We start from the raw sequence: 27,198 nt of genomic DNA, 5'->3' as shown, positions 1-27,198 counted from the left end.
AGAAAAAGAGCATCGACACTTGGCTTTTTGCACTTGTGTGGTGTAATAAGTAATCAAAGCAGCAGTAGGGTCCATGGGGAAAAGAAGGTACATCTCCTGGATGGGCACATCTCCTGGATTCTTCTGGTGATGGGAAGAACTCAGGGTCAGAAAAGGAGTTTGAAGGCTCTTCCGAGGCTCCAGAGTAAATTGCATGGATGAGCCACTCTCAGCTGTGTGATATGAACACAAACACATCTCTTGACATAAGCTCAGCTCCTACCTGTTGGTTTGCTGAAAGGGATGCAAACAGCCTGTGACCAATTCAGAGCCAGGTGAGAGCAATAGAAGGTGTTAAACTGCTGGGCTGGGTCCACCTGGACACGCCGGGAATTGGTGGTCCCAGCTGGCTCCACAACTTAAAAGGCCAGAGTAGGAGCAGGTGCTTCATGGTCCTCAGCAGGAGAGCAGGATGGGTGTTGTAGGGCAGGCTAGGCCTGTGTGTGGAGCTCTGTTCTTCTGGGGGTTGCTTGGTCCCTTTGCTTTGGTTGTGGGGGCTCAGGGTAGCTTTCTTGATGACCCTGGCCTGCTGGCTTGTGGTCCAGATAGCTTGCAGCTCACCTTACCCGTGGGCTGGGAAGGGAATGTTTCCTTTGTGCTGACTGCTTGGGGTAAGTGAGGGCGATGTCAAGGGGCCTTCTGGCTGCTGCTGTCTTTACACAGTGCAGAGGTATGGCTGGAATGAGAAGAAAAGGGCTGGCTCTGATGTGAAGTGCTAACAGCTTCAGTGCTTTGTGTGTGACTTGGGAGCTGATTATAAGACCCAGCCCTCATGGGCAAGGTTTAGGTGGCCCTGGCTGCTGGGTTCCCTTGTGTCCCTCTGCTGGTTGGGACCCTGTTTCCTACAGAAAGTTGGGGTTGTTGCAGGTCCCTGTTTTTGGTGTGGCATGCTGAAGCCCCTGCTGCTGTCTGCTTTTCCTCTAGACACTGAGGGGAAGGCACATGCCCTGCACAATGACTCTGGCTGTGGGCTCTGGGTTTCGGGGGCTCCAGACGGCTCCAGGAAAGTGTCAGTCTCCTACACCAGCTGCTTTGTCTTTGAATGGGTGAGTGACCCCAGGGACCCTGCTGGGGCTGTGCTTACTGCTGCTCTGGCTGCCCTGACTGGTGTGGTTCTCCCCCAGGATGGCAACTACCTCATGATTGTGGGGCTTGAAGGCACAGATGCAACCGGGCAGAGGGTTCTTCAGGAAGAGAAGCTGCTCAGGTGCCCTGTGGACCTTCCTGGTAAGACTCTGACAGCTCCTTAGGAAACCCTGCCTGTGCCTAGTGGCTGCTCCAAGTCAGCCTGGGATTGGGAAGGGGAGCTCATGGCTGCCCAGGAGACTCCCTGGGGAAGGATGTGGATGCAGGAGCCCAGCTTGCTGGGCACTTGTGCCCTGTGATAAATTAGTAGGGGTTTGTTCATTGTCCTTGAGAATTTAAAGAATCTACTGAGGAGATAAGGTTTCACAACTCACGGCATTGTAACATGGGGACAAAGCAAGAAATCCTGTTTTGCCCCCACCTGAACACAAGCACAACGCATGATCACCGGAGGAAGAACAACGACTCCCAACAACAGACTGCGCAATCTCAGGACAGGTCTCGACAAGTCGACAGGTCTCGACAGGTCTCGACAAGTCTCGACAAGCCGGAACTTCAATGCTATAAAACAGCGACACTGGAAAGGGGAAGTTGCGTGCTGTGGTGGAGCGGAGACTCCCCAGCCGCCCAGCGCTGTTTTGCTTGTGTCTGCTTACTTGATTAATAAAATAATTTCAATAGACCAGTAAATTGTGTGGTCTAATTTATAGCAATTTGGTGCCGTGACTCGGATGAAGGCAAATCTGATTGAAAGACCTTCGGAGGGGGCGCCCCGCTGATTTCAGCGGCCTTCGCTAGGACTACTTTCAATCAAACCCTTCACCGACGAACCCAAAATTAGACACAAGCAAATAAAACCGGTAAACCCCAGGCAACCTTTGTGCACGAAGCCCGAACGAAGACCCACGGGGTGGGTAAGTATAGGCCGGTGTTCCGTTCGGTTGGGGTTGGGTTTCCCAGAGTGTGACAACTGAGACGTCCAATTGCGGACGAAGCGAGAGCGGACCCCTCGGTAGTGCGGTTCCCACATCCCGCGAGGGACTGGGCCACGAAAAGGGGGAGCGTGTGTGTGTGTGTGTGAGGACACTCTGGAAGATGGGACAGAAGAAGAGTAAGCCTTCTGGTCCCATGGGTGGGGTAATGTATGATGTTAGGTTACCCCGGGATTAATGATTAAAAATTGGCAGGATTCCCCTTTTAGGCGGGGAAGGAATAAAGTAAAAATGATACATTATTGTGTTGAAGTTTGGGGTGGTAAACAGATTCGAGGAGACCACCTTTACTGGCCTGTATTTGGGTCTTTTGAAGATTGGGTTTGTCAGGCCTAAATATTTATGTAAACTCAAAGGAACCCTTTAGTCTAGAAGAAAGTGAGTATGTGCACCTCTGGATAAATTCAGATACGAGGATGCATCTATATCCTCTAAAAGAAAAAGGAGGGCGGGATAAAAAGAGAAAGGACTTAGAAGTCCCAACACCGCCCCCGCCCTATATTCCACTGCCCGCACCAACGGCTCCCGTCCTTAATGGACTCCCCGAATTAGCTAATCCAGGAGAATCGGAATCGGATCATGAAACACAGGGGCCGGTAACCAGAAGCAGGGCAAGAAATCAGAAATCTGCTTTAAGGGAGGGATTATATCCTCTACGAGAAATAGCGATGGGGGGACCCCAGCCAGGAATGGAATATGTGGCCATCCCCATTAACTCCGGGGATGTCCGAGATTTTAAGAAAAGGACAGGAGGACGGTAAGCAAGCTTTAATGGCAACTGGCATAGTGTTTGCAGCTGCTGAGGAATAATTCTAACTGGAATAATAACTGTACATTGTATATTGTATATATAAAAGCTCGGGCATTTTTGTTAAAGTATTCTTTTATTCATATGTTAATATGTAAATATAAGAACTGCCATTGAGGTGTATGCCTAAGGGAACAAAATTTGCCCAGGCATATTATCGGCTCATCAGGTTTAAATGTCCTCAGTGTAATTGTCAACAGGCAGTTAATTTACAGTGGTTTGATTTTATTTGTGTATCTATATATTGTGGATTTTGGAGGGATTGGGATTGACTAGTAAAGAGCTTCTAGGAAAACAGTGGAATATTAACCACTGTAGATTACAATAGGAAATGTTCAAAGCAAAGAAACCTCGAGGAAAAGCCCCCTAGGGTGTATACTAACACATTGGAGGGATATAGTGGGGTGAGAGTGTACAGAAAGTAAAAGAACTCTTATCAAATATTGTAATCAATGGTGGCCACTTTATAAACTAGAGGATGGAGCGGAGTGGCCCCTAAATGGAACTATTAATTATAACACCATATTACAGTTAATGTTGTTTTTTGTGGAAAGAAGGAAAATGGGATGAAATATGGTATATTGATTGATATGTTGTTTCAGTATCTTGGAGGGAAAAGGTATGGAATTAAGTTGGACTCTGACTGAGCCTTTGGTGTTGGTATTAGAAAAGTACGGGCTTGAGAAAGATAAAGGAAGTGTTAAAAGGGTTGCTGAAGGTGTTAAAGGTGTGGCATGTAGTATTTAACAGAGCTGTTTGAAATTGAATGAGCAGGGAAAGGTGATGTAGGCATTATCTAAGTAACAGTCTAGAAGTTTTGGTATATTTGCATATTTGCTGTGATGTTTGTTCAGTTTCCCAAGCATCGGGGAGGGGGGGAACAGCCTGCTCCACCAGGGGCCTCTCCAGCAGCCGCAGGGGGGCTTCAGCTCCAGCGCCTGGAGCACCTTCTCCCCCTCCTTCTGCACTGACTTTGGTGTCTGCGGGGGGGTTTCTCGCTCTCCCAACTGCTGTTGAGCAGCAGGGTTTTGTTCGTTTGTTTGTCTGTTTGTTTTCGTGGATGTGCTCTCACAGAGGCACGGACTGTGTTGCTATGGCTTGGCTCTGGGCAGCAGTGGGCCCCTTTGGGGCCAGATGAAATTGTCCCTTACCTACCACGGGGAGGTTTCTGGGTTTTTCTCACGGGGGCTGCCACTGCAGTTTCCCACTCCCACCCCCCCCACCCTCCCCCGAACCTTGCCAGCAAACCCAATACACTGGGGCAGCTAAGTCATTACTGACTTGTAAAGCTTCAGGGATTAAATTAACTAATGAAACCCTAAATGTGATGGGGGTAGAAGGTACTGGGATAACAGTGCCACTTTTGGGGAATACTAAGCTGAGACCAGGGGATAAAATGATCACTGGGCAATTATTGTATGTATCCAAGGCGGAAACTAACTTGTTGGGAAGGGATTTGATGATTAAATTGGGCATTCAACTAGTAAATTGTTAGACTGGAATAACAGTGTTATTAATGGAGTGCTCTCAGGCCCTGAGAGCAAACATATATTCACCTCTGACTGGAAAGACTCTGAAATGGGGGTGGAAGCAACAATATAGGTGGACAATTTTACCTCAGGGGTTTACAGGGCCACCTATCTATTTGGGTAAATTCTAAAAAAGGTTTTGGAGCAATTACAACCTCCCAAGGAGGTATTAATGTTACAAATATGTGGATCATTTTAAGGAGAATCGATACTCCCCAATGGGAGAGAAATGCTGAATAAAGTGATAATGAGGCAAATATTAACTGTTTTACATCAGAAGAGTCATTGGGAGGTGCAAGCAATGTGTGATGTTGTTCTAAGAAAGCATGTCTGTGTAGAAATATATACTTTAGGGAAGCACACATGCAGAGGATGTACTATATGTCAAAAGGTAAATAAAAGTCTTCTGTAACCTATCTAGAGGGGGACGGGAGCCAGGGCTTTGACCTTTCCAAAGTATACAGGTAGACTTTACTGAGTTACTTGTTTGTCCTAATTGACCATGTGACTGAATGAGTGTAAAGCTTTACTGCAAGGATTAAAGCAGGCCTTAGAGATTGAGTGGGATTTTCACAGCCCCTGGCACCCCTCCTCTTCTGGAAAGGTAGAGCGAATGAATGGTGAAATTAAGAAACAACTAACAAAACTTATGCTGGAAATTAAGGCTTCTTGGGTAAAATGCTTACCCCTTGCACTGTTAAACATACGGATGCAGCCCAGAACTGATGTAGGAATTTCTCCTTTTGAAATGCTATATGGTATGCCCTATGACTTGGAATTGCCACTTGATCACCCTCAATTCTAATGAAGACTTTGAAAGAGACTCTTTTTAACACCACGATGGGGAAGGCCCCTATGTTGTTTTGCTTACTACAGAAACAGCCCTTTGGACTGCGGAGAAAGGATGGACACATGCCAGCCGTGTTAAAGGACCCATCTGTGATGAGAAGTGGGAGATCGCTCCAGGAAACAAAGACCTGGAGCTCACATTGCGACAAACTCGATAGGTACCGTGGGTTAAGGTAGAGGCTCTCCCCTGAAGAACACTACTGCTGCCGAGAAGAACTAAAACCTCGTAGTTGGCTGCAACCCAACTGACGAGTGAGGCAGAGGAGTGAATAAGTGGGGAAAGAAATGGGCCTCAGCCATTCCTATCGGTATTTGGGGGTTCTCGCACTGATTTCATCCTGCATAGCGACTCAACACCACTCCCACCAACCTTTTAAATGGACTTTAAGTTGATTCGAAGATCAACAGGTTATTGCAACCCAGATAACATCGGGGGGGGGCCAAGCTTTACTTCTACACTATGTCAGCTGATCTCGAGGCCCCGATGCTGGGAATATATGGGATTTTATTTCTGCCCAAGTTCTAACCCGGGAAAGGGGTACTGTAAATGCCTGAACGTGTATTACTGTGCATACCAGGGGTGTGAAACCATTGCTACAGACTGGACACTTGGGGCTGGTCGGGATAAATTCTTACAAGTGGGATATGGGCTGCAAAGTTGTAACCAACAATTGGATCCCCGTTACAGGTGGTGAGGGCATGGTATAGGGTATACAGGAACCTTCCACGGAAATAAAGAAATTTGCAAGGTTCTATATATAAATATAACAAACTCGGACGATACTAGCTGGGTACTAGGAAAAATGTCAGATTTTACAAACACGGAACAGATAGGGGAGGACTCATCCTAATAAAGAAGGGAAAACCCGAGACTTCCAAGGTAGTCGGGCCTAATAAAGAGTTACTAGGGGAAGGTTTGGTTGTCCAGACTGTAAATATACCTGGGACTGCCCAACCTACTACAGTGTTTTCTAATAAGTTGACAGAGTTATCCTTTCCCACACTGCTTCCAAGCATTGTGAAAAAAAAAGAAAGGGGTTGTACCCAAGGAGATAACTGAAGGGTACTGGCTATGTGTAAGTGTTAAGCCCCCATATTCAAATTCTTCCAAGTGCAATTGGAGTCAGGAAATCGGGATAACTTTGACCCAAGTTACGGGAAAAGGTAGATGTATCGGCACAGTTCCAAGAGATAAAAATGATCTGTGCCATGCCACTGAAAATAAATAAATAAATAAATAAAAATAAGAATGGACCAAACACATAAATGGTTAATTCCTGCAAATAACACTAGGTGGGTATGTTCATTGTTGGGAGTCACTCCTTGCCTATCTTTAAAATTGTTTAACACATCTCATGATTTTTGTGTACAGGTGGTCATTATACCAAGGATTCTATACCACACTGAAGAGTATAAAATGAGGCTCATCAGAATTGGTATGAATCCTGGTTTAATTACTCACCTTGGCTTACTACCCTGCTATCAACCATAGCAGGGCCCCCTTGTTGTTACTTATATTAACACTGACTTTTGGACCATGTATATTCAATCAAGTAATCGCAATTGTGAAAAGTCGATTAGAAGCTGCTCATCTTATGCTTGTGCGTGCTAAGTATGAATCTCTTGAGCAGGAGGAGGACAACGCAGAAACTTTGATGCTCAGTAAGCAGATATTGCAAAAATTCAATGAACAAAATATGTTTGAAAAAGAAAAAGGAGGGATTGTGATAAATTAGTAGGGGTTTGTTCATTGTCCTTGAGAATTTAAAGAATCTACTGAGGAGATAAGGTTTCACAACTCACGGCATTGTAACATGGGGACAAAGCAAGACATCCTGTTTTGCCCCCACCTGAACACAAGCACAACGCATGATCACCGGAGGAAGAACAACAACTCCTAACAACAGACTGCGCAATCTCAGGACAGGTCTCGACAAGTCGACAGGTCTCGACAAGCCGGAACTTCAATGCTATAAAACAGCGACACTGGAAAGGGGAAGTTGCGTGCTGTGGTGGAGCGGAGACTCCCCAGCCGCCCAGCGCTGTTTTGCTTGTGTCTGCTTACTTGATTAATAAAATAATTTCAATAGACCAGTAAATTGTGTGGTCTAATTTATAACATGCCCCAGCCAGCTCTGGGCCGTGTGTTTGACTCTCACCTGAGTCCATGAAACTTCCCTTGATTTATATGCAGAGTCATCAGGACAACTTACACCACTGTCCTCTCTGTTTTTGTCACACACACACACATACCCCTACTGTTCCTGTGCTTTCTGAAAACTTATGCTACCTCTTGCAGCCCTGGATGCCCCAGGCAGCAGCGTCTGCTCTGCTGTCCGCAGCCAGGACCGGCGGCCCTGTGCCTCCTCCCCTGTCAGCCAGGGAGACTGTGAAGCATGGGGCTGTTGTTACAACCCCAGGGACAGGGTGAAGACTTGCTACTATGGCAACACAGGTAAGTGTAGGCCCCTGTTCTCCCCTCCTGGAGGAGCTGCTGGCTGGGAAGCTTCCTTTCCTTGGCAGAGCAGGGTTGGTGCATAGCAGGCCCACAGGTGGCTTAGGGTTGTGGTTTTGGCTGTCAAGGATACTGCCTCATGGAAGTGTCCAGTCACTTTGATTATTGCAACAGAGCTGGCTTTAGGGCCAGGATCAGTGTTACTGTGGGGCACAAGTCTATAGAGCTGGCTGCAGTTGCACGTTGTTGTGCTCAGTGTGTGCTCTGGGGCTTAGAGGCAGGAGGACCTGCAGGACTTGCTGCTCTTGTCTCTGCTGTGATGCGTAGGGCTGTTTGTCCCTGAACTCAAAGCTGACTGTTTTCCTCCAGTGACAGCTCACTGCACACCAGATGGCCGGTTCTCCATTGCTGTCTCTCGGGATGTGACCCTGCCACCTGTTATCCTGGACTCTGTGCGTCTGGCCAGTGGGCCAAGTGCTGGCTGCACCCCTGTAGTGAAGAACAGTGCCTTTGTTGTGTACCAGTTCCCACTTTCTGCCTGTGGCACTACTTTTCAGGTAAGAGCTGCAGCTGTCACCAGGCAGGACTGCGAGCTCCACATAGACCTGGAGAAGCCTGATGTGGCTTTGGCTATTTAGTGGGCACCCTACAGGCTTCTGGAGGCCAAACACTGTTCTGCAGCCTGGCTTTACTGCAGCCACAGTGCCTGGTCTGTTGTTGCAGGTCACTGGAGACCACGCTGTGTATGAGAATGAGTTGGTGGCATCCAGGGATGTGAAGACTGGGAGCCTTGGCTCTGTCACTAGGGACAGCACTTTCAGGTAATACTCTGGAGCTGGGACTGCTGCTATGTGCAGCCTTCCTGGAGGCGTTCTTGCTTGTTGCAAGTTCTGAGCTCACAACAGGGACACTGGTGTAGGGTAGGGACTGGCGTGTCCCTGATTCTCTAATCAGAGGAGTAAAGCTGTTGCTGATCAGTGATGCTACAGATTGCAATCTGAACTCCAGGGAACTTCTAGCAGGTAAAAGGAAGTGTTGGAGGGGAGACTGGGACTATAACTAACTTAAGGAGATCATTAGGTTGCAGCCTTGGAGAAAGGTAGATACTCAGCATCAGAGTGAACTTGCTTGACTTGGGGTGTTCCTGTTCTACCAGGCTACATGTCCGCTGTAGTTACTTGATCACTGGGAGCTTCATCCCCCTGAGTGTTCAGGTCTTCACACTGCCACCACTCCCTGCCGTGTCCCAGCCGGGTCCTCTGTCCTTGGAGCTGCGTGTTGCTTCAGGTATGAGGTCCATGCTACTTGCTCTAGCTTCTTGGGGTGGGCGGAGGCGGCATTAGCCCAGTGGCAAGAGGTGCTCGCATAACCCTGTCCTACCTGGTGTGGTGGTTTTACCGTGCTGGGCAGCTAAACCCCACAACCGCTCTCTCACTCCCCCTCCTTTAGATAAGGAGGGGGAGAAGTAAAGCAAAGAACAACTCACGGGTTGAGATAAGGATAATTTAATTAAAGGGAAATAATTATAATAATTAAATAAAGACTACCATGAACTAAACGATTTAACTAAGGGGAAATAAAAGGGAAAGGGGGAAAAAGGGAGGAAAACAAACAAACAAAATAAATGAAAGCTATATGGAAGTGTAGAGGAAAGAAATTACTCTCTACTTCCCACAAATGAGCGATGATTGACCACGTCCTTGAAGCAAGGCCTCAACGCACGCAGCCGGTGTTCGAGAGGAGGACCGACATCTTCTCAACGAGAGCCCACCCCCCCCCCTCTTCTTCCTGTTTCCACCTTTTATTGCTGAGTGTGACACCACATGGTATGGAATATCCCTTTGATTGGTTTACGTCAGCTGCCCTAGTGATGTTTCTCTCCTCACTTTTTTGCCCACCTCCTAGGAGGGTTAGAGAAAGGCCCAATGCTGTTCCACTGCTGCTCAGCAGTAGACACAACACTGGTGTGATAACACTGCTGTTCCAGCTACAAGTACAGAGTACGGCACTGTATGGGCTGCTGCCGGGAAAGTTAACATTCCAGCCAGACCCAGTACAACCTCCACCCCTTATTCCATAACATTTGTGTCACACTCAGATCCCCATACTTTAGCATACAAGCATTCTCATCATTATCCCTTGTCCTTTAACAGGACAAGGATTTAACAGGACAGGATTAATAGGCAGGTGTATCTTTTCATTCCATAGGTCTTTCTTGGAAAATGTTCATAAGAACTGTTGATGATTAGGTCTTCATCTGCCAAAGTGGCTACTCAAGGCAGGCGGAGTTGGATGTCTGGACACCAGCACCAGCTTAGCTCAAGTCCTTGTTGCACTGCCCAGCTCCTTGCAAAGTTGACCTGTCGTTGATCCTACAGCATCTTCCTACAACATATAACTTAGATTATAGATTAGTTTTCTCTCAATGTCAAATCTCCTTGAGGCACACACTTGATATCCCCATTCTTTTGCATGACCCACCAGGTATACCCTGGTCCTTGGGTGAAGACAATCCCACGAGTGGGTTTGCCTTTTCCTGAGGCAGGAGCAACCCACACTGCCTTCCCCATCCACCTTCCTATATGCACTACGGGAACCTTAGCTCCTTTCACAGTGTGTAGGGGTTTTGTTTCGGCAGGACCAGCACGGCTGTCAGACCCCCTATTGTTAACTAGCCAAGTGGCTTCTGGTAGATTTGTGTCCCATTGTTTCCACATCCCAGCACCTAATGCTCGTAACAGTCTTTAACAGTCCATTGTACCTCTCAACCTTCCCAGAGGCTTGTGGGTGGTAAGGGATGTGGTACACCCACTCAATACCATGCCTCTTTGCCCAGGAGGTAACAAGATTGTTTCGGAAATGACTCCCATTGTCAGACTCAATTCTCTCTGGTGTACCATGACGCCACAATACTTGTCTTTCCAGGCCCAAGATAGTGTTTCGGGCTGTGGCATGGTTTACAGGGTATGTTTCCAGCCACCCAGTAGTTGCTTCTATCATGGTGAGTATGTACCGTTTGCCTTGGCGAGTTTTTGGGAGTGGTCCGATATAGTCAATTTGCCAGGCCTCACCATATTGAAACCCTAACCATCTCCCCCTGTTCCAGGGAGATTTTACCTTCATGGCTTTCTTGATTGCAGCACAGGTCTCACACTCATGGGTAACCTGTGTGATGGCCTCAATGGTCAAGTCCACCCCTCGATCACGAGCCCATCTGTAAGTGGCATCTCTCCCCAGATGTCCTGATGTTTCATGGGCCCATCGAGCTACAAACAGCTCACCCTTACATTCCCAGTCTAGGTCCACCTGAGCCACTTCAATTTTCGAAGCTCGATCCACTTCTTTGTTGTTCTGATGTTCTTCAGTAGTGCGACTCTTGGGCATGTGGGCATCTACATGACGTACTTTAACATCCAGGTTTTCTACCCGGGCAGCAATATCTTGCCACAGGGTAGCAGCCCAGATAGGCTTACCTCTGTGCTGCCAGTTGCTCTCTTTCCATTGCTGCAGCCACCCCCACAGAGCATTTGCCACCATCCATGAGTCAGTATAAAGATACAATACTGGCCAATTTTCTCTTTCGGCGATATCTAGGGCTAGTTGTATGGCTTTTACTTCTGCAGACTGACTCGACTCACCTTCCCCTTCCATGGCTTCCACAACTCGTCGTATGGGATTCCACACAGCAGCTTTCCATTTCCGATGGCTCCCTATCACACGGCAGGATCCGTCAGTAAACAACGCATACTGCTTTCTGTCTTCTGGCAACTCATTGTATGGTGGTGCCTCTTCAGCACGGGTTACCTCTTCTGTTGGCACTCCGAAATCTCTGCCTTCCGGCCAGTCCATAATCTCTTCCAGGATTCCTGGGCGATTGGGTTTTCCCATTCGAGCCCGCTGTGTAATTAACGCTATCCACTTACTCCATGTAGCATCAGTTGCATGGTGTGTAGTGGGAATTTTCTCTTTGAACATCCAGTGTAACACAGGTAGCCGCGGTGCCAAGAGGAGCTGTGCCTCTGTACCCACAACTTCTGAAGCAGCTCGAACACCCTCATATGCTGTGAGTATTTCTTTTTCAGTTGGGGTGTAATTGGCTTCTGATCCTCGATAGCCCCAACTCCAGAAGCCCAGAGGTCGACCTCGAGTTTCTTCTGGGGTTTTCTGCCAAAGGCTCCAGGTGAGCCCATGCTCCCCAGCTGCAGTGTACAGTATAGTTTGCACAGCTGGTCCAGTACGGACAGGCCCAAGGGCTACTGCACGAGCTATTTCTTGTTTGATTTGTTCAAATGCCTGTTGTTGCTCAGGGCCTCACTCAAAATAGTTTCTCTTTCGAGTCACTCGATATAGAGGACTCACAAGCTGACTATAGCCTGGCACATGCATTCTCCAGAATCCCACGAGGCCTAGGAAAGCTTGCGTTTCCTTTTTGCTAGTTGGCGGAGACATTCCTGTTATTTTATTGATCACATCCATTGGAATATGGCGACGTCCATCCTGCCATTTTACCCCCAGGAACTGGATTTCCTGTGTAGGCCCCTTGACCTTGCTTTTTTTAATGGCAAAACCAGCTTTCAGGAGAATTTGGATTATTTTCTTCCCTTTCTCAAAAACTTCTTCTGCTGTGTTGCCCCACACGAGGATGTCGTCAATGTACTGAAGGTGCTCAGGAGCTCCCCCTTGCTCCAGTGCAGACTGGATCAGTCCATGGCAAATGGTAGGGCTGTGTTTCCACCCCTGGGGCAGCCGATTCCAGGTGTATTGGATGCCCCTCCAAGTGAAGGCAAACTGTGGCCTGCATGCTGCTGCCAAAGGGATGGAGAAAAATGCGTTAGCAATATCAATTGTGGCGTACCACTTGGCTGCCTTTGACTCTAGTTCGTACTGAAGTTCTAGCATGTCCGGCACTGCAGCACTCAGTGGTGGCGTGACTTCATTCAGGCCTCGATAGTCCACTGTTAGCCTCCACTCGCCATTAGACTTTCGTACTGGCCATATAGGACTATTAAAGGGTGAGCGAGTCTTGCTGATTACTCCCTGACTCTCCAGTCGGTGAACCAACTCATGGATGGGAATCAGGGAGTCTCGGTTGGTGCGATATTGCCGTCGGTGCACTGTTGTAGTAGCAATTGGTACCTGTTGTTCTTCAACCTTCAGCAATCCTACAACAGAAGGGTCTTCTGAAAGGCCAGGCAGGGTAGACAGCTGCCTAATCTTCTCTGTGCTCAAAGCAGCTATGCCAAAAGCCCACCGGTATCCTTTTGGATCCTTGAAGTACCCTCTCTTGAGATAGTCTATACCAAGGATACACGGAGCCTCTGGGCCAGTCACAATGGGATGCTTTTGCCACTCATTCCCAGTTAGACTCACTTCAGCTTCCAGTACAGATAGTTGTTGGGATCCCCCTGTCACTCCAGAGATACAGGTGAGTTCTGTCCCTTGGTAGCCTGATGGCATTAAGGTACATTGTGTGCCAGTGTCCACTAAAGCTTTGTATTCCTGTGGTTCTGATGTTCCAGGCCATCGGATCCACACAGTCCAATAAATCCGGTTATCCCTCTCCTCTACCTGGCCAGAGGCAGGGCCCCTCTAGTCCTGGCTGGAGCGTCTGCCACTTAATTCTTGCAAATGCACAAATTCTTGCAAATGAGAGGTAGAGGTCCCTTCATCATGGTCAAGAATAACATCAGCTCTTCTACTGCCTCTGGGGTACTGCCCAATAGAAACTGGAGCAGCATTTCTCTTAGGAGCCCCTCTTCTTGCTGCTGTATTTCCTTTCAGTTCACGTACCCGAGCAGCTAGGGTTGAAGTAGGTACACCATCCCATTTCCTCATATCTTCCCCCTGGTCACGCAGATAAAACCACAAGGTGCCACGTGGTGTACGTCTTGGGTACTCTCTCTCTTGAGCAGGCGAATGCTGATTCTTAGTGGCTGAAGTATCACTCTGTCTAGATGAGGGGGAATATACTTTCTCCACGAGCTTGTCAAGTCCTTTAGACAGTTTCTCCACAGCTGAGACACAGGACTGTAGCGGAGCAGAGAGATTGTCTTCATATTGTTGAAGCTGGCAGGACACATCATACATTGTTGGTCCCATCCCCTCGTCCCAGCAAATTGCTGCCAGGGTACTGGCATGTGCTGATGGTGCACTCCGCACAAATTTACGCCACATGGATGTTGTGCACTGGACTTCATCGGGGTCTTGAGGTGTATGGGCATTGTCCAAATCACTATAAATCATCTCCCGCACAGCTAATTCTCGCAGATGCTGGAGACCTTTATCCACAGTGGTCCACTTGCCTATGTGATATACAATATCTTCCTTATGGGGATATCTTTCTTTGATAGCTGCCAGGAGTCGTCTCCAGAGGCTGAGGGCCTGTGCTCCTCTCCCAATTACTTTGTCGATTACCCTTTCTCTAGAGAGGGATCCCAGCTGCTTGGCTTCATTGCCTTCTAATTGTATGCTATTGGCCCCAGCATCCCAGCATCGGAGCAGCCAAGTGAGGATGTGTTCACCTGGGCGTCGACCATAATCCTTTCGTATTTCTCGCATCTCACTCAGGGATATGGATCGAGTGATTTCTGATTCCTTTATGATTTCCGTCTCATCTTCCTGCTGTTTTTGTGATGGCTCTGCTTTAGAGGTGCCTGCCAATTCCCCTTCTCCCTCCTTCTTAGGAGAGCCTTCTTCCCTTACTAAACGAGCTGACCTCCGTTTCCATTGTTTTGACTTGACTATGGGGGCGACTGATACCATAGTTGGTTGGTCCTCTGGGTCAGCCACAGCATGTGTTACTTGGTCATCAGATTCAGAGACTTCCTCCCTCTCTTCAAGTTGCTGGATGATGTTAAACAGTGTTTGATAGGAATAAACCAGGACCCAGCACAATGCTGCAAGCTGTTGTTCTCCGGCATTATAAGGATCAGGACATACAACTCTCAAACATTCTACTAAGTTTTTAGGATTTAGCACTTGCTCAGGGGTGAAGTTCAAAACTATTGGAGGAGACACTCGTGACAGGTATCTGCTAACATCATCCCACACACCGTGCCACTCACCACGAGACTGTTTCGGGACAGATTCCCAAATAAGTTTTCTAAACAATCAACTAATCTTAGAGAGAAAATGAAACCTGTTATTCAGAATTAGAAATAGCAATACATGGGTTACAGATGGATCGTCAAAATACTCCCAAACTGTTGTAATTAGCCCACTGTGAAAGAAGGGAAAGGTACCATTCCTGATATTATTAATAAACTGGTGTCCAGATGAGAAAAGGAAGGCAGTGTAGTTCTGAATATTCTCTGAAAGATAGTTACCATGGGACCCAAATGATAACAGCGCAGAGCCTGAATTCCAGAGTAAAACCAAGGTCAGTGCTTGGCAGCACAACGAATTAAAAAAAGTGAACACAGATTGTAGTACTTTGTCGGATCGGATATATAGGAGAAAGGAGAATATGACACGAATTGCATGACATATGAACAAAGCCATTATTATTAACAGGGCAAGGAACATGGTTACTAGCAAGCAAGTGTGTTAGTTGTATGCGTTTAATCAATTCTATTGTTATCTCAACCCTTCGAGCCCCACGTTGGGCACCAAAAAGGGCTGTGGTGGTTTTACCGTGCTGGGCAGCTAAACCCCACAACCGCTCTCTCACTCCCCCTCCTTTAGATAAGGAGGGGAAGAAGTAAAGCAAAGAACAACTCACGGGTTGAGATAAGGATAATTTAATTAAAGGGAAATAATTATAATAATTAAATAAAGACTACCATGAACTAAACGATTTAACTAAGGGGAAATAAAAGGGAAAGGGGAAAAAGGGAGGAAAACAAACAAACAAAATAAATGAAAGCTATATGGAAGTGCAGAGGAAAGAAATTACTCTCTACTTCCCACAAATGAGCGATGATTGACCACGTCCTTGAAGCAAGGCCTCAACGCACGCAGCCGGTGTTCGAGAGGAGGACCGACATCTTCTCAACGAGAGCCCACCCCCCCCCTCTTCTTCCTGTTTCCACCTTTTATTGCTGAGTGTGACACCACATGGTATGGAATATCCCTTTGATTGGTTTAGGTCAGCTGCCCTAGTGATGTTTCTCTCCTCACTTTTTTGCCCACCTCCTAGGAGGGTTAGAGAAAGGCCCAATGCTGTTCCACTGCTGCTCAGCAGTAGACACAACACTGGTGTGATAACACTGCTGTTCCAGCTACAAGTACAGAGTACGGCACTGTATGGGCTGCTGCCGGGAAAGTTAACATTCCAGCCAGACCCAGTACACCTGGGCAGGAGCCTTCAGGGTCACAGGTTCGAGGCCTGCCTGGGGGGCTGACATTGCTCTCCCTGTTTTCCCGCTAGACCTTCTCTTCACAAACAGAGAAGGACTGGTGGTAGATGGGTGGGTCGGAAGCTGTCTTGGGCAGAGTGACCACGAAATGGTGGAGTTCTCCCTTCTTGGTGAGGCCAGGAAGGGGACCAGTAAAACCACTATTGGACTTCTGGAGGGCTGACTTTGGCAACCAGTGTCCTGAGCAGCTCAGAGTCCCTTGGGAGGCCGTTCTGAAGGGCAGAGGAGCCCAGGAAGGCTGGGAGCTCTTCAAGAAGGAAATCTTAATGGTGCAGGAGCGGTCTGTCCCCATGTGCCCAAAGATGAGCTGGTGTGGAAGAAGACTGGCCTGGCTCAACAGAGTTGCAGCTTGAGTTTAGGAGGAAAAAGAGGGTTTATAATCTTTGGGGAAAAAAGGGCGAGCCACTGAGGAGGACTGTAAGGATGTTATGAGGCTGTGCAGGGACAAAATTAGAAAGGCCAAAGCTCATCTGGAGCTCGATGTGGCTACTGCTGTTAAAGACAACAAAAAATCTTTTTACAAATACATCAATGCAAAACGGAGGACTAAGGAGAATCTGCATCCTTTCCTGGATGCGGGGGGGAAACCTTCTTACAAAAGATGAGAAGGCGGAGGTGCTTAATGCCTTCTTAGCTTCAGTCTTTAGCGGCAATACCGGTTGTTCTCTGGAGCCCAGTACCCTGAGCTGGCGGAAGGGGATGGGGAGCAGAATGTGGCCCTCACTATCCATGAAGAAATGGTTGGCGACCTGCTATGGCACTTAGATGCGCGCAAGCTGATGGAGCTGGATGGGATTCATCTGAAGGGCACTGAGAGAACTGGTGGAGGAGCTGGCCAAGCCGCTTTCCATCATTTATCAGCAGTCCTGGCTATCTGGGGAGGTCCCAGTTGACTGGTGGCTAGCAAATGTGATGCCCATCTACAATAAGGGCCGGAGGGCAGACCCGGGGAACTATAGGCCTGTCAGTTTGACCTCAGTGCCAGGGAAGCTCATGGAGCAGATTATCTTGAGAGTCATCACGTGGCACTTGCAGGGCAAGCAGGGGATCAGGTCCAGTCAGCATGGGTTTACGAAAGGCAGGTCCTGCTTGACAAACCAGATCTCCTTCTATGAAAAAGTGATGCACTTGGTGGATGAGGGAAAGGCTGTGGATGTGGTCTACCTTGACTTCAGCAAGGCTTTTGACACAGTTTCCCACAGCATTCTCCTCAAGAAACTGGCTGCTCTTGGCTTGGACTGGCGTACGCTTTGTTGGGTTAGAAACTGGCTGGATAGCCGGGCCCAAAGAGCCATGGTGAATGGAGTCAAATCCAGTTGGAGGCCGGTCACTAGTGGTGTTCCCCAGGGCTCGGTGCTGGGGCCGGTCCTCTTTAATATCTTCATCCTTGATCTGGACAAGGGGATCGAGTGCACCCTCAGTAAGTTCGCAGGTGACACCAAGCTAGGTGTGTGTGTCGATCTGCTTGAGGGTAGGAAGGCTCTGCAGGAGGATCTGGATAGGCTGGACCGATGGGCTGAGGTCAACTGCATGAAGTTCAACAAGGCTAAGTGCCGGGTCCTGCACCTGGGGTGCAATTACCCCAAGCAGAGCTACAGACTGGGAGATGAGTGGTTGGAAAGCTGCCAGGTGGAGAAGGACCTGGGAGTATTGGTTGATAGTCAGCTGAATATGAGCCAGCAGTGTGCTCAGGTGGCCAAGAAGGCCAATGGCATCCTGGCTTGTATAAGAAGCAGTGTGGCCAGCAGGGCTAGGGAAGTGATCATCCCCCCGTACTCGGCTCTGGTGAGGCCACACCTCGAGTACTGTGTTCAGTTTTGGGCCCCTCGCTACAAGAAGGACATGGAGGTGCTCGAGAGAGTCCAGAGAAAGGTGACAAAGCTGGTGAGGGGTCTGGAGAACAAGTCCTATGAGGAGCGGCTGAGGGAACTGGGCTTCTTCAGCCTGGAGAAAGAGGAGGCTCAGGGGTGACCTTATAGCTCTTTATAAGTACCATAAAGGAAGCTGTAGCGAGGTGGGTGTTGGTCTGTTCTCCCATGTGCCTGGTGACAGGACAAGGGGGAATGGGCTAAAGTTGCACCAGGGGAGTTTTAGCTTGGATGTGAGGAAGAACTTCTTTACCAAATGGGTTGTGAGGCGTTGGAACAGGCTGCCCAGGGAAGTGGTGGAGTCACCATCCCTGGAGGTCTTTAAAAGATGTTTAGATGTAGAGCTTAGGGATATGGTTTAGTGGGGACCGTTAGCATTAGGTCAGAGGTTGGACTCGTTGATCTTGAGGTCTCTTCCAACCTAGAAATTCTGTGATTCTGTGTACTGCTAAATCCCTCTAAAAAACTGTTGTCCTTGGTCAGAGCAGATCTCCCATGATCCACCATGTGGGGTAGGGGGAACATTGGAAGCTGACAGCTAAAGCTCCTGGTCTGGCTTCCTTAGGCTGGATGCCTAATGCTATCCTGCCTTCTCAGCGCAGAGCATGTCTTTGTTACGGAGCAGACAGCAGCAGGTGCAGATCTGTGGAAAGGACAGTGGGGCTCCCCTTTCTGTCACTGCTACCTGCTCTCGTGCAGAACACGGATGGTTTGTGTGGGTAGATAGCCTAGACAGTGTTGCCCACTCTGATGGAGGGGAATGTAAATGCAACCACATTGTCCCCCAGATGAGGTGGTTGTTCTACCTCTGCTAAAACTCGTGAGGTGCTAAGAGTAATAAGCAAGTGAGTTGGAAAGTTTGGGTGAAACTCCAAATGCTTTGTGCAATTTTTGTTTTGTTAGGTTCTACAACACTCTGGATTTTGTATTACTCTTTGCTCTATCAAGTCCATAAAGCACTTGCTGCACTTTTTAGCATTGAAGCTGCTCCCTTGGGTTAGTTGCCCTAATGCAAAACTATGCCAGGAACAAAGCACAGAAGATTTGAACCTTGTGGATTTTGAAGATCTGGCCATATCTCATTACTCCAAAGAAACAGCACGGAAAAAAATGTGTTGTTACAAGTAGAATTTTGCATCAAAAGAGCAAACTGAGGTCAATTTCTTTAAGGTAAAAACCATTCCCTCTCTCAAGAGGGTGGACCTGAGATGTCCTGAATTTTTAAAGGAAATGAGAGAGTAAAGCTAAGTCTCTGATTTTACCTCCAATTTTCCCTGGTGAAAATGCAGTCTACTTGAAATAAGCCACCAAAGAGCTGACAGGAGTGTCTTCCTGAGGAGATTCCATTGTCCTCTAAGTAATCCTTCCTGTTAAACTTAATAAGGTTTGTCAGACTGCGTGTGGTTGAATTTACTAAGCTGACCATTACAACTGTATTGTGCATGTGAAATCAACTGATCCATAGTAAGCCCAAGGCTGTAGAGTAAAATACGGTTCAATATTACACAGTTTAAGTGACTCGTAGGGCTGCTGCCTGGCTGTGTGTGTTTCACTGATGGTTTGTAGCAGGTAAGGTTTCTGCCTTCTCTGCAACTCCTAACATTTGCTACCTGTTCTGCAGGCTGGGATTTGAAATGTGCCACGAGTCGGGGTCTGACTCGTTTCCCAGCTAACAGCATGGCCCGCTCTGTGTATGAATAAAACTAAGCAAACCTTGTGTTCATTTGTTGCCTCTCCAGCTGCCTGTGGGGGCTTCATCACCAAGCTCAACGGGACCATTACTAGCCCTGGATGGCCCAAGGAATATCCTACTAACAAAAACTGCATCTGGCAGGTGGTAGCTCCAGCTCAATACCGGATCTCTCTGCAGTTTGAAGTGTTTGATCTGGAAGGCAATGATGTACGTAACCAACTCCTGCATCTCAGAAGTGTGACTATTGGCTAACTTGGAACTGGGTAAATCCTTCGGGTACAAGCCAGAGGAGCCTGACTTGCTGGTGGAGCTTCTGGTTGTTTCCTGACCCTTGCTATAAGAAGCCAGTAATGCTGATGGTTCTCCTTGAAGTCTGAATCTTCTTTCTCCAGGGAGTGGAGAATTAAAGTTGTTCTGTTATAAATGGACTTCTTTCCTCAGCCAGTTTTGCAAAATAGTAGGTGTTCTCCATCCTTAATAGGTGTCCCATCCCTCCCTTCCCTCAGGCTGCCTTTGTAAGAAAATAGAAGTGAATAAAGAGGTAGTTCTTCAAGGGTAAAGCAAATAACCATGAAAAGAGCCTATTCTCTGCCCTGCCAAGGACAGGATGGATTCTGAACAAAACATTCAGGTTTCACTTCCTCCACTGGAAATGGCTCTTCCTTAATTTGGGAAGCTGCTGAAGTTCATTCGATACCACTAGGCTCTTGAATAAGGTGGGAATAATAATTTTACCTAAATTAAATGGAAAGCCTACTATTCTAATAAACACAGCCTTGCTGGAAGACTAGGGCAAGAAGGGAATGGGGTAAGAACACTGACAAAAGAGAATTGAGGGAAATCAGGAGTGTGTATGTGTATATGGATATTTTCTTTCCCTGTCAGTCAAGCCCCTGTCCCCTCTCTCTGAAATGCTCTATTCTGAGTCCAATGCCTCTTCTTGGCAGGTGTGTGCTTCTTGTCCCTCCTCAATGGAAGCAAAGGGGAACCCGGTCCTAGAAATTCTCTCTGTCTCCGGTGTCATTAAGAATAGTGCTTTCTTTTTCAGCTTCAGATAGCAGCTCATACCTTAGATTATCTTCTCTATCTGTTTGCTTGTGCTCTTGAACAGAGCAGCCTGAAGACGGAGGCTCATCAGAGCCTTTACAAACTTGAAAATACAGAGATTAACCAGCAGACTTTTGCCTAGGCTAGTGAATTTGTGTGATTCTTTTCCTGGTCCCTATTTGAAAAGAAAGAGGTGTTGCTGTAGGTTTCTTTTAGATAAGGAGCCTTTAATAATTCAAAACCTGCATTATGTAATGCACTTCTGTGATACATCTTATGGAATGAAAAACAGTTGAAGAAAACTCTGTATGGGCTAATAAGGTGGTGACTGGACTAATCCAGCAATAGGGGTTGGAGGTTTGTGTTTGTATTCTCCAGTCTGGATATGGGGTTCACAGCTGGTGACGGCGGTAGTCTGCCTCTCACTGGCAACTCAGTATTTATTGGTTTGATCTTGCCCAGACAAGGACGAATGCTCCAAAGACAATGGTGGTTGCCAGCATGAATGTGTCAACACTTTTGGAAGCTACGTATGCCAGTGCAGAAATGGCTTTATGCTGCATGAAAATGGCCACGATTGTAAAGAAGGTAGGTCCCTGCTCTCTGCATTCAGGAAAGATGAGCTACCACAAACACAGAGTGCTTCAGGCCTATGTTGGAAGCTAGTTTGTGCAGCCAAGTGCCGTACCAGTCTGGGGCACTGAAAAAGCCCCTGCTAGCTGAAAAACTACTTTGGGAAAGGAAAAACAGGGCTTGTTTTCAGCTCCATCCTTTTCCCAGTCAACACGGTGGCAGGGTTGGAGACCATGTCACCGGGAGCAGGGCAGAGGAGAAGGAGGAGCAGGAGAATACATTTGGGAGTGAGGGTACAGATGAGGTTAATGGGGCCCAGGGGAATAAACTGGTTTCTTTCACCAGGTGACCAGTTAACTCAGCCAGCTAGCGCGGCTGCACCAGGGGATGCCAAACATATAGGCCTTCCTGGGGACAAACCCAGCAGAATTGTGCAGTAATCCTGAAAGACTTTCTCCAGTGACCGAAGTCTTCCCTAGTTCTGCCATGCTTAGGGTCTCATTGGGCGTGAAGTAGCATGTAGGCCATTTCAGTGATGCAGTTCCTGTATGAGACCTACCTTGATGCCTCTGCCTCATGATCTCCCTCTCCTTCTCAAGCTGGTTGTGAGCATAAGCTGAGCAGTGCCGAGGGAATGATGAGCAGTCCAAACTGGCCTGACAAGTACCCAAGCCGGAAAGAGTGCACCTGGAATATCTCTGCAACATCTGGCCACCGAGTGAAAGTAGTGAGTGACCAGTGAATGGGAGTGCCAGGGGAGAAACATGCTCAGAATTGTGTCTCTGTCACTTTCCTTATTCTTGCTGTAGATCTTCAATGAGTTTGAGATTGAACAGCACCAAGAATGTGCCTATGACCACTTGGAAATGTATGATGGGCCCAACAGCAAGTCACCTATCCTCGGTCGCTTCTGTGGCAGCAAGAAACCAGACCCTGTGGTAGCTTCTACCAACAAGATGTTCCTTAGGTTTTACTCTGATGCTTCTGTGCAAAGAAAAGGTTTCCAGGCAAAACACAGCACAGGTAAGCTGATTCCCTGCCAATATCCCAGTGTGATGAGATGTCATCAGATCTCACTGTGTTGTTTACCAGTGAAGATCAGACCCACTTTTTTGCAAAAGGAGCTTAGCCTGGGTTTTATTTGGTTGTAAATTGTGCTAACCAGCTCTCAGACCACTGCTAGCACCATACCATAGATGCTAGCTGAGAGGTCTACTGACATCAGGTGTTCCTACTCATCTTCCCTTGTTTAAATTGAAGATGGTTGGTTGAGCACCAGCCGCATCTGTTCCTCATCCATCCTCAGAAATTGAGGTGATACAGCTTAGCTTAGCAAGGGATGCCGCTAGGGTATATTGGCCCACACACGGAATGAGCGTATACCAGATTGGTTATGGTGGAAGTAGAGATGTGCTGTGAACAGACACAGCAAACTTGATCTTCTATTTGTGGCAGCCCAGAGGTGGGTGTGTTGTATCAAGGTTCACTTTTCTGAAACCTTTGCCAATAAGTGAACGAAGCAGACTGAGCAGCAGTGCATGTGAGAGGCATCTTCCTCACTGGCAGCGGGGAAACCAAAAGGATCAGGCTCCTCTATATTATGTGGGTCATTGGCTTCATGGATGACTGAAGACTTCACTGTTTTGTCTTAATCGGGTGCAGTGGTTAGTTACCTTCCCTGTTGTACATGTGCTGGAGGTTTTCTTTTCCCACAGACGGCCCAAAAGCGGGATGGCAAGTCTTTGTCATGAGGTAGGGCCTTTGAGGAGACTGTGTTTTGTGCCCTTTCTTCCTTCAGTGTGTGGCGGGCTCTTAAAGGCTGAAGTGCAAACTAAGGAGCTGTATTCCCATGCTCAGTTTGGGGACAACAACTATCCAGGTCAAGCCAACTGTGACTGGGTGATTGTAGCTGAAGATGGTTATGGGGTGGAGCTCATATTCCAGACATTTGAGGTCGAGGAAGAAGCTGACTGTGGGTACGACTACATGGAGATCATACGATGGTTATGACAGCACTGCACCCCGCCTGGGACGCTTCTGTGGTTCAGGGGTAAGCCATAGTGATGGTGAATTCACAGTGCTGGCTGGAGGTGGGAAAGAAGGGAACTCGTGTCCTTTTTCGGAGAGGGTCAGCAGTCACAAATTGGTGATGAGAATGCCTTGTGTGTCTGTGTTTTGCTTCTTCCCCTCCTGGTAAAGATTACAGTCATTTTATCTGCTATACGGAGTTGGTCTGAAAACCCTTCCAACTGGCTTTCCCTTGCTAAGCTATGTCTGTGTGCAATCAGCATGGGACTGCTGCATTGCTGTGCCCTAGCCTGGCCCCAAAAGCGTTATGTGAAAGTAAGAAACTACTTCCAGAGACTGGTTTAATCCTCAGTTACTTCCTGCCTGCAGCCAAGGTACATTGCAGTCATGCTCTGGAGAGAGTGAAGGGCGGAGCTGTTTGACTCTGGGATGGTGTCCTGTCTCCTAAATTGTTATCTGTGTCCCCCTTTAACAGAAGTGACTCTGGAATTGGGGTCACTCACTCCAACAGTGTGTGGTATTTAAAACCAGAGGTTCCATGTTTGGTTTCTCTAGGACTTCAGCGATGAAACAGAGAATGTGCTTATTGAATTTAAAGAGAAACAATCAGGCAGCCCATGTGTCACACCAGCCTGTGCAAACTGGGGAAATGGTCTGGAAAACAAGCAAAGGCGTAGCAGATTGGTGCGTAGAAGTTCAGGACAGTGGGGCAGTAATCACCTACCTGCATGCTGTCAAACAGAGTGGTGGGGAAAGCATCAGTCCTGCAGAGAAGCACGGGGAGGTTATTGCAGGACACAACAGTGAGGGAAATCGTCAGTTTTGCTTGTAAGATATATGGCTAAGTTATTTTGCTGCTAATCGACCCTGGAAGGGCCTCAGCTGCCTACAGGGTCCACTTTGCATTGTTTCATTTCCTGAAAAGATTAGGACAAATTAGAGCATACTCAGAAGGCTGGAACAAGAATGTCAAGGGAGTCCTGTGAATGTGACCTACCAAAACCAACCGGAAGAACTGGGATTGTAGAATGGACTGGCATCAGTCGTCACATGTTAAAAGGCATGCATGCAAAGAGCAAGGGTATATGCTCAGGAAAGCAGGCAGGGCAGGAGGTACTGAGTTCTCAGTATTTGTGTTTTCTGGCCAGTCTGTCTTCACTGTGAGCTTGAACTCTGGTATCGTAATGCAGTTATTTAGCATGCAAACTTGACCAATCTATGTTCTCTCTCTCTCTTTTTTTTTTTTTTGTTTTGGTCTTCCTTTTCTGCAGCCTCTGGAAGAAATCTACTCTGCAGGGGATTCCATCATGATTCGATTTCACACAGATGACACTATTAACAAGAAAGGCTTTCACGCCCGATACATTAGTACCAAATTTCAGGATGCACTGCATATGAGAAAGTAATGTGACTGCTCCTTTCAGACATTCCCCATCTGAAGATTGAGACATTTAACTGTGATCTTTGTCTTTTTTTAAGCTTCTGTGCACCTGGCCTAAAGCAGTGTACAGCATTTTCTGTAACTAAAACTAAATCCAGTCACAAAAGTTTGCCTCTGAAATCATTAGCTTGACCCTCTCTTGTTAACATACCCAGGACCAAAAATTGTCTTCTAATCATATCTGTCAGGGCATAATCATTGTATTTTGCACAGCTTCCCGTGGGGTTGAATGAAGACTGAGCTTGAGCTGAGAGAAGTCTCGGTCTCTTGAATATCCTGTCTCTAGGTGACACTTCCTAGGCATCCTGTACATGAGCTGTGTGAATGCATTTCCTGGAGCAGATGATGAGGACAGCCACCCGGTAGGATTTTCTCAAAGGACCTTGGGGAGCACCCACTCTCCCCTACAAAGTACTCTGTGCAATAAGTGAACGACCAGACGGCCAGGACTCCAAATTCCATGGCTCCTTCTATCCCATCTATTTATTGTCTTGGTTATCGTGGCTTGAGAGGTAGGAAACGGTACGGGGATGGTCTCTTTAGGTCTCTATTTCACTAAGGCACTCATGGGCAATTATGAGCTAAAAGCTGAGGTATGTTAGCTTTAATAAAGTATTTATAATCCAAGGATTACTATGTTTACATAACCAATGTACTGTCAGGCTCTGGGGTGACACCTTCTGCTTGGGTGTATGACTGTGAAGTGGGGGGCCAGCGCCACTGTCAGGCACAAATGACCTTTCTGGAGATGAGGCCTTTTCCAGATGGATAATAAATTGACCCATCCCTCTCCAGAAGTCCTTGAACAGAATGGGATCCAAGTATTGTGAATACTATGGGAAGCAAATGCATGAAAATATTTTCTTGCTTAGAACAAGAAAAATAAAATAATTTATACACACACATGGTTGTATGTATATAAAATGTGCATGTAGAAGAGCAGTAGCCAAAGCCTTAATTGTCATGTGACCAATACTGATCCATTGACTATAGCTTTACTGCAGACTGCATAAAACCATGTTATTTCTGTTTGTTTTTCTAGCTCTGTTTTGTTTCTGTTTTCATTTTGTGTGGCCTTTTTACAGGGAAGGCCTTTTGTCTCAAGCTGTTTGTCCATACGTGCCTGTGAAAGTGAGGTGTGCTAGCTGGGGTCTCTTCCTTGCCCCCATTCAAGCAAAAGTGCAGTGACTCAGGTCTGGAAATAAAAGCCTGACGCCAGTCCCTGTGAAGCAGAAGGAAAGTTCCAAGTGGCAAGCAGCAGTTCAGATTTCCTGGCTCTCTAATGGGAGTAATGATTCTGGAGAGAAGTTACTGTAGAAGCTTCCTGTGTACTTCAACATCTGTGCTCTCTGTTGCGATATTTTCTCATCTTTCTCAGACTGTATTCAATGCTCTGGTTTGTTGCAGATGCTTGCAATATGGTTTGATGGATCTGCTGCATTTGTTACCATTCAAGCAGGTGTCTCTTGTGACAGTGTACTCACAACTGTTGTACTGTACGTTTCAACCAATGATCTGTGTGGAGTATTTCTGCTGTACTGACTGGGCTTAACAGTCAATAATTCTAAACGTGTGAAAGTTTCTTAAGAAAAAAAAAAGTGAGACCCTTTAAGGTGTATATACATATTCTGGTCTTCGTGTGGTTTTACCTTTCACTAACTAAATTTTTTTTTTTTTTTTAGAGGGGGAGGGAGAGGGAGGATGTAGGGGCAATCAAAATGTACATGTGCAGAATGAGTCTCTGCATTCATTAAAGACTGGATTCAGTTGCATGTTCTGTTGTATGCATGCATTTACCACGTCATCAAGGGGAGAGAATTTCTTAATACGTTTCTTGTTTCTGCTGACTGTTGGTTGTGTCCGCAGCTAATAGCGGGTGGGATTTCCTGTCTGCAGAAGGTAACTTGCTTGAGCCTTCGCTTGATCTTGGTTTTGGGAATCAGAAGGACACTTAGGCAGTGACACTTGGTCAGCCAAAGGCTACATCATTGTCTTGTGTTCTGTGCTGATCCTTTAGTGATCTGGGATGTAGATCTACAGTGATAAATGTGGATGTGGAAATTAGTCCATAAGTAGATTTCAAAAGAGAAAGGTCATATAGTACTCTACAGGGTAGAGCCTTCAGCAGCAGGTCCCAAAGTCTCTGGGACGTGAAACTCGTGTGTAAAGGACAGCAGGATGAGCATAAGGCAGGTGTTCCTTACTGCAGCCTTGTGGTCTACACTCCCACTGTAACAGCAAAATGTCCGGTAGCCAAGCAGCACCTAAGATGCTTTTCTTCCTCTTTTTGTCCTCTGCTTGATGCCTGTCGTGCTTCCTTACGGATCATATCTGTGTTATTCCCCCAACACATACACAGTTCATGCATGTCCCACCACCCAGTATGCTTCCTGTGGTGTGTGTCAGGGCCACTCAGAACTTCATAGTGACTGA

At 47.2% G+C, this 27,198-nt stretch overlaps 1 protein-coding gene across 1 annotated transcript; it reads left to right on the top strand.

Annotated features, from left to right (window-relative positions):
* The first annotated feature begins 417 nt into the window (after window positions 1-417).
* LOC311440198 (zona pellucida sperm-binding protein 4-like) lies at window positions 418-26,383 on the top strand. Its single transcript, XM_084526767.1, is given in 13 exon segments — window positions 418-650; window positions 964-1,085; window positions 1,164-1,266; window positions 7,603-7,758; window positions 8,128-8,315; window positions 8,482-8,579; window positions 8,915-9,045; window positions 21,186-21,311; window positions 21,896-22,023; window positions 22,106-22,319; window positions 23,095-23,291; window positions 23,293-23,346; window positions 24,596-26,383. Coding segments are annotated over 13 exon segments (1,851 nt in total). The 5' UTR covers window positions 418-451; the 3' UTR covers window positions 24,731-26,383.
* Window positions 26,384-27,198: the final 815 nt, after the last annotated feature.

The sequence above is a fragment of the Aythya ferina genome (assembly GCF_964211825.1).
Source record: "Aythya ferina genome assembly, chromosome: 7".
Taxonomy (NCBI): domain Eukaryota; kingdom Metazoa; phylum Chordata; class Aves; order Anseriformes; family Anatidae; genus Aythya; species Aythya ferina.
This window is presented reverse-complemented; position numbering and strand designations above follow the sequence as displayed.